This window comes from Ranitomeya imitator, chromosome 1 (genome assembly GCF_032444005.1).
Source record: "Ranitomeya imitator isolate aRanImi1 chromosome 1, aRanImi1.pri, whole genome shotgun sequence".
In the NCBI taxonomy this organism is placed as follows: Eukaryota; Metazoa; Chordata; class Amphibia; order Anura; family Dendrobatidae; genus Ranitomeya; species Ranitomeya imitator.
The window spans coordinates 1,010,307,654-1,010,318,710 of NC_091282.1; the positions used below are offsets into that span (position 1 = coordinate 1,010,307,654).

At 44.0% G+C, this 11,057-nt stretch overlaps 1 protein-coding gene across 1 annotated transcript; it reads right to left on the reverse strand.

Annotated features, from left to right (window-relative positions):
• Nucleotides 1-1,498: 1,498 nt before the first annotated feature.
• On the reverse strand, nt 1,499-3,617 carry LOC138658260 (piggyBac transposable element-derived protein 4-like). Its single transcript, XM_069745748.1, has 2 exons — nt 3,496-3,617; nt 1,499-3,418 (listed from the first exon to the last, which is right to left on the reverse strand). Exons 1-2 carry the CDS (start codon nt 3,552-3,554, stop codon nt 1,600-1,602), a joined length of 1,878 nt encoding a protein of 625 aa, XP_069601849.1. The 5' UTR covers nt 3,555-3,617; the 3' UTR covers nt 1,499-1,599.
• Nucleotides 3,618-11,057: the final 7,440 nt, after the last annotated feature.

Below are 11,057 nucleotides of genomic sequence, written 5' to 3' on the forward strand. Positions count from 1 at the left end.
GTCCGATTATACATTAATTGCTCTCTTGGACCTGCAAAAATGATCAAATTGTGTTGACATCTTTAAAGGGAACCTGTCACCCCGAAATTCGCGGGTGAGGTAAGCCCACCGGCATCAGGGGCTTATCTACAGCATTCTGTAATGCTTTAGATAAGCCCCCGATGTTACCTGAAAAAGGAGAAAAAGACGTTAGATTATACTCACCCAGGGGCGGTCCCGCTGCTGGTCAGGTCAAACGGGCATCTCCGGTCCGCTGCGGCGCCTCCCATCTTCATTACAAGACGTCCTCTTCTGATCTTCAGCCACGGCTCCGGCGCAGGTGTACTTTGCTCTGCCCTGTTGAGGGCAGACAAAGTACTGCAGTGCGCAGGCGCCGGGCCTCTGACCTTTCCGGCGCCTGCGCACTGCAGTACTATCCTCTGCCCTCAACAGGGCAGAGCAAAGTACGCCTGCGCCGGAGCCATGGCTGAAGATCAGAAGAGGACGTCTTGTAATGAAGATGGGAGGCGCCGCAGCGGACCAGAGACGCCCATCCGACCTGACCAGCAGCGGGACCGCCCCTGGGTGAGTATAATATAACGTCTTTTTCTCCTATTTCAGGTAACATCGGGGGCTTATCTACAGCATTGCAGAATGCTGTAGATAAGCCCCTGATGCCGGTGGGCTTACCTCACCCGCGAATTTCGGGGTGACAGGTTCCCTTTAATATGCACAGAGGCCTTTAGTGTTAGTCTCATAGCTGGTCCATTGAGTCTCCATTGCCCAAGTTCACAAATACACCAGGAACTGTCATTGTTGGGGGTAGATAGACAGATAGACATGAGATAGATGGACAGACAGACAGATAGATAGATAGATATAGATAGATGATAGATAATAGATATAGACAGATGATAGATAATAGCTAGTAAATAGATAGACAGATAGATAAAGAGATAGTAAAATCTCATATATTTTGCTGGTTCCTTTGCTGCCATAGAGTGCAGCAGGTGGCAGAGCCGGGGATGGTCTGCAGCGGACGACCCCCTGCACACAGCTCTCCTTGAGGACCTGCTGCCAGCCTCCTCCACAGCTGCTGCGTCTCCTAGAAGGAGCCTGGCCGTGCTGCATATGACTGCTACAAAGCTTTGGCTGTAAAGTTTATCTGACAGCAATTTGTCCGTTCTTTGTTACTGCATGCTCAGTAAAGTGAATGCAGAGGGAGGAGCCCCCCTTTTTTCCTTACCTCCCCCCAGCACATTCTTTAACCCTTATCCGGCTGAATAGGTACAATTGTAACTATTCCGTTTTAAAATTGCAATAACTTTTTTTTGAAAAGACGTAGAGGGCTGAAATTTCGTGACATCTCTACATTTTTGGTCCAGAATATATTGGCCAAATTTCAATAAAATATCTCCACCCGCTTCCGAGATAAGTGGTCGAGATCTTTTTGCATCCATAACAAGCTGCATAGGTACAAATGTACCTCATATATTTTGAATGAAGATAATGCAAGGGAAAAAGCATAAATTTTTTTTTAATGATAATGCTATTTAACTATTATAAACAAGTAAAAAACTGTTCATTTACATTATAAAAGAAAATGTAAGAAACTTTTTTTTATTGATTTTCTTTGCAAGTAATGCATGTTGGCTTTGCTACAGAGTGTTCATCGCAAATGGGTTTCACACAAACCACACAAGACTTTCTAGTCTTGCGTTGTTTTCGCCTCAGGTCTCTGCAGACATAGCAACTACCAACAACAGGGGAGGGTCCACGACTACCATGAGGTATTTTGGGGCCAGCTGCTGGCTGCGATGCTACCACAATGCATCGTCCAAGCACCATTTCTACTGCACCTCGAAGAAAATGGTTTCTCATTATCATTTTGTTTGTACTACGATCTTCAATTGCAATCATACACAGCTGATTTGCGAGATCTTTCAGGAACTTTCTTCGTTGATCCTTTGCCCTGAAGCTTGGATTGTGTTCTCTGTAGATGATGTAGGATGCTAACCCACTGACATCAATCATATTGTAGAAAAATGCCAAAGTCCAACGTGATGTTCGTCGTTTCACAGTGTACTCTCCCAACATTTTATCCATAACATCAACGCCACCTTTTGTTATGTTGTAGTATTTTATTATCTCTGGCTTGGCTGCTAGTGTCTCTTCAACTTCTCCCGTCATGTGCATAGATGATAGAAGCACGACTGATTTGTTCTTCTTTGGTACATATGAACAGACTGTTGCATCATGATTGTAGGCAAAATTTGTCGAGTATACAGGCCTTTCTTTGGCAGGCTGCATGTTGTTAGGTAGGAACCTTTTGTTTTTTCTCACTGTACCAACTAGTGTCATGTTCCAGGAGTTCAATACCTTAGCTAGTTCCATGGTTGTAAAGAAGTTATCGGTGGTGACATTTCTTCCAGAGCCTTTATACGAGCTCACTAGGTCCAATACTGTTCGTTCTCCAATGTTTACTTGTCGAGGACCATCAGTTGGTTTCCCAGTGTAGAGCTGACCTTGTAAAGGGTAGGCATTTGATGAGTCACAAGCCCAGAAAATCTTTATGCCATATTTAGCTGGTTTTGAAGGTATATACTGGGTAAATTTAGTATGACCTCTAAATGGAAATAATTGCTCGTCGACGGTGATACAATGATATGGCTTGTAGGCTCTCTCCAGATTACTGTTCAGCATTGTCCAGATGTCCCGTATTGGTGCAGCTTTATCTGTTTGCACACGTTCTGCACGTGTATTTTCGTTGTCAAACCTGATAAATCTGAGTATCATCTTGAAGCGGTCACGAGACATGGCTGCACGTATAAGAGGCAGAGCAGCAACATTCCACATTTCCTCCAGATTCTCTTTGTTGGCTCTGTGCACACCAGCAGCAATCAGTATGCCCAAAAATGCATGAAGTTCAGTTTCAGTAAATTGCTTGAATGTTTTTTGTGGTGGCCGTTTGGAAGAATCAGGAAAACGTTGTACCAGTTCGTTGTTGTAAGCATCACAAACTCTCTTGGCCTTTCGATTCGTTTCCCGTAATATGATGTCACACATCTCGGGAGTCATGATGGACTTGAATAGCTCTTTTGCTGTATATAGGTTGCTGATTGCTGCAGGGCCACCTCTTTGTCGTAGGACATTACGAGATTTTGTTTGTGCATTTGGCAGTGGATTACTGCACCATTGAGTTTCATCCTTAGCAGTCCAAATGTCGCCTGCACTTTGAGGCACAGAATCATCCTCAACACTTTCGTCTGATTCGTATTCATTTTCATGCTCTATGACCATTTCTTGTTCAATGTCTGAATCTTCTTCAGTAACATCCACTTGTGGTACATAGTTTTCATCATCAGATGGAACATATGGTTCATCCTCATGCTCAGAATCAGATTCTTCTAGCATTCGCATTATTTCGTCAGACGTAAATCTGTAAATATGAAAAAATGTAAAATAAATAATTTTCCGAAATACTACATTATTGGCTTTTCACAAAATTATACTAACCTGCAAACACGTTTTCTTGGATTATGGCGGAAACTAGATCCAGCATTACTATCACTCATGATGACTTGCTAGATGAATTTTGGCTTCGTATTTTGTGCTGAATATAAATAAAACATCGTAAAACAATATGTAGATACTAATTATTATCCATTTTTCGTATAAAAATTATACCTATAGTGATAAGTTTCATACAAAATATATGTAAGCCAAGTCCAGGCTGAAAGACAATTTGACTGTTCTGTCCCCACATAATGAGAATAAAGGTATAACTGGCTGTTAGATGCTGTGAGACTTTCCTACCTTCGTTTCCAAGAAATTGAAGACTTCACAAGCCTAGAAATGTGTGCTCACAGCAATGAGATGAACAGCAAAATGGCTAATGAGAGGAGGGAGGCAGGAAGACAAGTAGAAGCCACTCCCAGTTTGAATTAACTTAATTGACAGCAACATAAGTGACCAGTAACAACACTGAACAATAGATATCAGCATAACATTTGTAGCTGAATGAACTTTAGTTTCTGAAACCAAGTAAAGTCTTCCCACAGTGGAGGTATATGTGAAGGTACAATTGTACCTATGCAGCCTGTTAAGGTTGTAAAATTATGCAGCCTGACAAGGGTTAATGTGACTTCACTGTCCTCCAATTCAGCACATGCAGAGCTGGAGCTTTGTCGGAGTTGAAGTGAAGTTATAGATCTAGTCTGAAGTCAGCAATCACTGTTGTTTAGTGTACTGCAGAGCAGAGTGAGGGAAAGAGGAGCTCACAGGGGGAAGAAGACTGCACACACACCTGCCTCTCTGGGGATCACCGTCGCTGGCAGCTTCCTCTCTCTGGCACAGCAACGCTGTGTGAGAGACCGGAAACGCGGGAAGGGAGCAGAGCGGATCGCTGCATCTCAGTCCGTTGCCATTTTCTTATGCAGGCAGCGGAGCTTACCGCACATGAGGGCAATCTGGCCAGGGGCCCCTTGGAGCCTGGGGGCCAAATTGCCCTCATTATTAGCTGTCCTGCAGAGGCCCGCCTCCACCTCTGGGCCCCTTTGCAGCCGCACCGGCTGCACATGCGGTATGTCCGCCCCTGAAGCCACAGGAAAAGACAGATACTTGTTCCCTTTGTGAAGCAGCATGACTTTGAGGCTCCTGCATGAACTATCTATGAACAGGCATCACTAATTGGGGGTAAAGGTGACCGCTCAGCGACCAATCACAAGCCGTGATGTCATCGAAGGTCCTTAATGTGCTCATTCTTAAGAAGGGAAGCATGGCGGTTGCAGCGGTGACAACCAGGGCGCGTCCGAGGGTAAGTATATCAATATTTTTTATTTTTATTCTTTATTTTACACATGAATATGGATCCCAGGGCCTGAAGGAGAGTTTCCTCTCCTTCAGACCCTGGGAACCATAGAGGATGCCTTCCGATATTTGTGTCCCATTGACTTGTATTGGTATCGGATATCGGTATCGGCGATATCCGATATTTTTTGGATATCGGCCGATACCATCCGATACTGATACTTTCAAATATCGGACGGTATCGCTCAACACTAGTTATTAGGAATTACATAAGTAGCAACAAAGATTGTTACTAATGTAATTTATTGCAAATATATAATTTTAATTGTAATAAAGTACCTTGTAAAGACAAAGTACTAGTTTCACAGCATAATCTGTCAATAATCAGCTATCGTGTCAAAGTTAGCTATAAATAAATGTTTTAAAAAGGTACAAAATAGCATATTTTTACTATCTAGAACATTTTCTGTGTGCCATTTCACTAAGGAGCAGGTTTTACTGCTGTTACTTGTTGATACATTTGAACAGTTGAGGAATTCTTGTCACTTGCCTTTCCCATAGAGATATTCATACTGTCATCTGCAGAGTCTTTTCAAAGTATATTTTCCAAGAATGACAATCCCAAACAGCATGCAGAGTCTGAAATTAAGAGGAAATGGAAATATTACAGTCTGGCAGGTGATCTAATGTCTTGGCATGCTCCCCTGTTCCAAAATGTTCCCTATAGTTTATCCATTGAATGATTCAATGACAGCTATTTTAAATGGGGAATTTAGATTATAGACAGCTAAGGAAAAATATTGAGCATAAACTTTAAAATATGTACAAGAATATGCAGGCTGTTGCATGGCTAGTTAATTTGAAACAGGGTTCCTCAATTTCTTTCTAGTCAAAATAAGTAATGCCTAAGCTTACAACAAGTGGTTGTCCTTAAACCAGTATTACAATACATGAAGCATAATACAAGTCATTAGGTTGGTAAGCCAAAATTGGTTACAGAGAAAAAATGTCATGCCAACTACAATATGCCAAACTACCTTTCTAGTTGTATCTGTACAAAGACCTTGCAGACACCTCACTGGTGATGCTCACTTTACAGCTTGAGATGCACCGGTTTGGAAGTACTCTACACCTGGAAGCACCCTGTGTGATATTTAGTTATCACTGCAAACCCTTTTTCAATATCTTTTTGCCCACATGTTGTTAAGGACTGGCGGAACGCACCAAGTATAGATGATATGAAACTAGGTGCGTTCGCAGTCCGAGGTCCACCGTGCAGGTAAAAGACCCTGCTGCTAGTAAGACGGACTATATGGCGGTACTAAGTATACACACATGGGTTAACTTCACCCTGCGTGAAGGAAGCGATCCTGTTGCGTCACAGGACCGCAGTACCGCACATAGAGCGCGAGCAAGAAGTCAGCGAACTCAACCCCTACACAGGATTGAAGTCCGATTAGACACTTGCTGGCACAACACCGCAACTGGGTGTGTAAGGAAACTTATAAAATAGAATCTATAGGTACGAGAGTGCGTGCGGTGCCGCACTGACGGACGCCACTAACCACCCAGGCTTGGGTAAGGAAAGCGCAGAGGAAGCGCTCGGCGCCGTACTGGCGGGCACAGCAACAGGACGCTGTGATGTGTGTTATGTGCAGATGGCTAGTCGGGCGCTAGATAGCTACCATCATCCACGAGCAGTCAACAACTCTAGGGAGGGATACTTAGGAGCTTTCATCCATCGACATACATCCATCTACACACACACATAATATCAAGACAATACTAGCGCATGGCCGTGCGGTCATGCGCAGTTTATATAGCTGCAGCACAGGAAACAGCTACAGAAGTTTTGCCCTTTCAGGACCTGCCAAAAGGACCAATGGGATGTGCTGCAGTACCTGAGCATGTGACCCTCGATCTCCAATGGGAGATCTTGCCCTGGGCATGCTCAGTGTGTGCAAATAAGGACTTAGTCCCAGAGAAACCCGCTCGCCGCAGATCAGTGCAGGGTACAACAGGAGAGCCAGAAAAGGCAGCAGTAACCCTTTGCACAGAATCAGTCCCAGCAAGACGCTGGGAGCGACGCCTCCGCTGAGCAGAGCCCACTGCGGCCGAAGCAGAATGGGAGACCGCAGCAGACACAGATCGAGATTCCCCCTGTGCAGCAGAGGAAACTCGACTCCTAACACATGTAGTGTTAACTTGTAAGAAATGTGTGCATCCTGCTGACTTGATGCCTTTGTTACAAAGAGGAGTAATTTTTTAGATATTTTTCAGTGATGCTGCAAAGTAAAATGCCTGTTATTTGCTAGAAATTACGCCTGTTGTATGTTGATTCCAAGTTTGGTTGTCTTAATTTATAATTTTTTTTACATACTCTATGCAACTTCTCAGATTATTAAATGTTTTAGTAATATTAAACAAGGCCCAATGGCAAGATAACTCAAAGGGCTTCACAAGTCATATTTGGACACCTACCGCTTAGAATTCTGTTAAACTGTGACTATACTAAATGCAACATTATTTTACTTTAGCAAAAATTAAGAATAGGAATACTTTCTTTAATCTTCTGTAGAAAAAGATTCCATAGAAAAGTTCAAGACTATAGAAATCAACAATCCAGTTTTATCTGCAAAAAAGAACAAAGCTCTTGAAGCTGAGTGGGCCTTCTCATCCTCCAAGGGTTTGTGCACACTTAAGATGAGCAAACTTAGGTTTGCCAATCTCCAGTTCGGCACAAACATAGCGTTAGGACTGGCGGAACGCACCGAATAGTAATTGGAAATTATATAAGGTGTGTTTGCAGTCCGGAGTCCACCGTGCAGCTAAGACACCTGCTGCTTGGTAATGACGGACTATATGGCAGTATAATGTGAGTATACACACGGATTAGCTTCACCCAGTATGAAGGAAGTGAACCCTGTTGCATCACAGGGCCGTGATACCGCACAGAGAGTGCAAGCAAGGCGACACAGAACTCTGCCCCAAGACTCAGGGAAAAAGTCCCTCTTTATCTCTTGCGGTCGACATCGCTACTGGGGTGCCAGGTAAACTAAAGTAAATATTTTCCTCACAGGAGTGTGTGCAGCGCCTCTCTGGCAGACGCCACTAACCACCCTAAGTAGAGCTAGGAAAGCGCACTATCTGGCACGGCGTCGCTCTGGTGGTCGCTGCCAACTGGATTAGCAACTTGTGCAATTGTGCAGGATAGCACTGTCGGGCACTAGGTAGCTATATCATTCGCGAGCAGCCAACAAAACTAGGGATGGGAATGATTCGGAGCTTTCATCCATCGACAGGATTTCATCCAGACACACACAAGTTAATAAGTTTACACTAGCGCATGGCCGAGCAGCCATGCAAACCTTTTATAGCAGTAGCGCTCCGGGACCTTCCTGATGGTCCAATAGGAGCCGCAACAGGACCTGAGCATGTAACCCCCAACCTTCCAGTGGGACCTCGTCCAGTGGGCATGCTCAGTGTGGGAAAAGCAGGACTTAGTCACTGAAATGCCTGCTCACTGCTGAACAGTGCTGGCTACAAAGGCAGAGCCACAGTATCAGCTTGAGCCAGACGCTGGGATCGACGTCTCTGTTGAGCAGGTTCCACTGCAGCTGGAGGAGAAAAGGAGACCACAGTGGACATGGTTCAAGATTCCCCCTGTTCAGTGGTGGGAACTCAACACATAGTACATTGGGATTCATGTTCAAATTTCAGAACATTTTCCCTCAGTCGGAAAAATTTGGTCACAGTTCGATAAATGATCACATTTCCACTAATGCTTTTGTTAGGACTTTAACTAAGATAGTGGTACTGTATGATAAACGGGGGGCATGTGTTTGATAAGCAGAGGGGTTGGTGAGAGGTGGGAGAGGCGGAGTAGCAGCGGACTGGATTTTTTTTAATCTTAATGTGTGGAAATCCCAGCAGCCAATCAGGGAGTAAAAACCATCCAAAACATCCAGACACAAGGGCTTCTGTTATTGGTTGCCAAAGTCACATGTCCCTCTCTATATGAAAATCAGACATATTGTTTTGGCACAATTTTGTCAGTGTGACAGAGCAGAAAGGCTGCTCCGGATGCTGCTGCAAGTAGCCAGATAGTTAAATAGGCAGTTTATTATCAGCGAGTTCAGATAGATAGGATCCTGTGTGAAATCAACCTTCCAGCATCTAACTCGTTTGTGCTAATAGTGTGGTGCAGGCAGGAGGCCACATTTCTTAATCTAAATATTTTATACTAATAATGTGTTACAGGTGCCAGGTCACATTTCATAATCTAAATAATTTGTGCTAATACTGTGGTGCAGGCAACAGACCACATTTCGTAATCTAAATCATTTGCACTATTACTGTGGTGCAGGCACCAGGCTATAATTCATAATCTAAATTGCTTGTGCTAATACTATAGTGCAGGCAGGAGACCACATTTCCTAAACTAAATCATCTGTGCTAACATGGTGGTGCCGGTAGCAGGCCACATTTCATCATTTAAATTATCTATGCTAATACTGTGGTGCAGGCAGGAGGCCACATTTCATAATCTAAATAGTTTGTGCTAATACTGTGGTGAAGCAGGAAGCCACATTTCAGAACCTAAATCCTTTCTAGTAATACTGTAGTGCTGGCAGGAGGCCACATTTCATAATCTAAATCATTTGTGTTAATACTGTTGTGCAGGCAGGAGGCCATATTTCACACTCTAAATAATTTCTGCTATTAGTGTGATCCAGACATCAGCCCACATTTCTGAAACTGAATCCTTTCTGCTAATAGAGTGGTCCAGACATCCTATTTCAGCAAATAATTACTGATTGTTAATTTAGTGACAGGTGTCTGACAGGTCTGGGCCTAGGGTAGTGAAACAGCTGGTTAAAAGAGGGGAAGGATACATCCAACATGAGTGGGTAAAAGCAAGATCATGGTAGAAGGACAAATAGGCTTGGTGTTTGACATGTACGTGCTATAGGTGGTAATGTTACTGAAAGCTCTACTGAACAAACACCATCTCATCCTATCCAAAGACAACTGACAACATCAATTATTGGATGGTCTACTCAACTCTTTTTTTGGCAGTGGCATAGCCGTAAGCCTTGTAAATGAAGGCCAAAAAGAGCATGTGCTCCATTGGATGACTAGCGCTGCATCAAGTGGATTCTCCTCTTCTTCCTTCACCTTAACATTGTACACAGTTTGATGCTACTCAACTCACTTTCTTTGGCAGTAACACAGTGGTAAACCTTATAGATGAGGGCCAGAGAGAGCATGTGCTCCAGTGGATGAATAGCGCAGCATCAAGTGGCCTTTCCTTCTCTTCCTACACCTTAACATCACACACAGTACAATCCTCAGAGGTGACATTCCAATTACCCTTGTTTCCTCCATGTCACAACTCTCCAACAGCCCAACTAACTGTGAAGAATAATAAATGGCAAAATCTACAGAGCTGTGCACACATTCTCTTCCGTGGGCATCACAGGTTTGCTCCAAAGATTCACAGAATCAAGAGAAGGAAAGCATCCACACCAATGCCCAAAATGTGTTTCAGTTGGATACAAGTCTGGACAAAGTTGGGTCTAAGCAGAATCCAGACACTCGTCATCAAACGTTAACCCCCGGGGCAGGAGGTGATCATGATGAGACTCAGATACCTGAGGCTCAAGCGGACTGAATTGTGCTCTCAGGGCAGAAAGAGGAGGAGGGTGATTCTCAGGGTGAGGAGTGGGAGAACATAGAGGATGAGGAGGAGGTTGTAGATTCCACATTTTTTGAGCCCAGAGACATGCAGCTAAGTAGCTCAGCAAAGCAGAGGAGGAGGAGGAAGACAAGGAGGGTACATTGCGACTTGCCACATAGACACAGAGTTATGCAACCATGACAAGTACTACATCCTCAGCCACATCTCTTTCTGTGGCCAGCAGCGGTCAAAGGTCTGCATGGGTAGCAAAATGTGCCCAGTCTGGGCATTTTTTGAGACCGCAAATGATGACTCAACTCACATTATTTGCCAACTTTGCAAAAAATGACTCAGTAGAGGCAAAAATTGCAACAATTTGACTACTATGTGCACATGCGCCATCAACATGCATTGGTCTCTGAATCTCACTGTGTTATAATGTGGGCTAGCAGGCCTCGCCAACCACCGGCCATCCCATCCACTGCATTTGCTGCTTCTTCCTCCTTTTTCACTGTGGCAAGTGTTCTCACACAGGTCTCTGGCCGAAGAACCTACACTTCTTTACTCCCTACAGTTGGGAAGAGTGAGA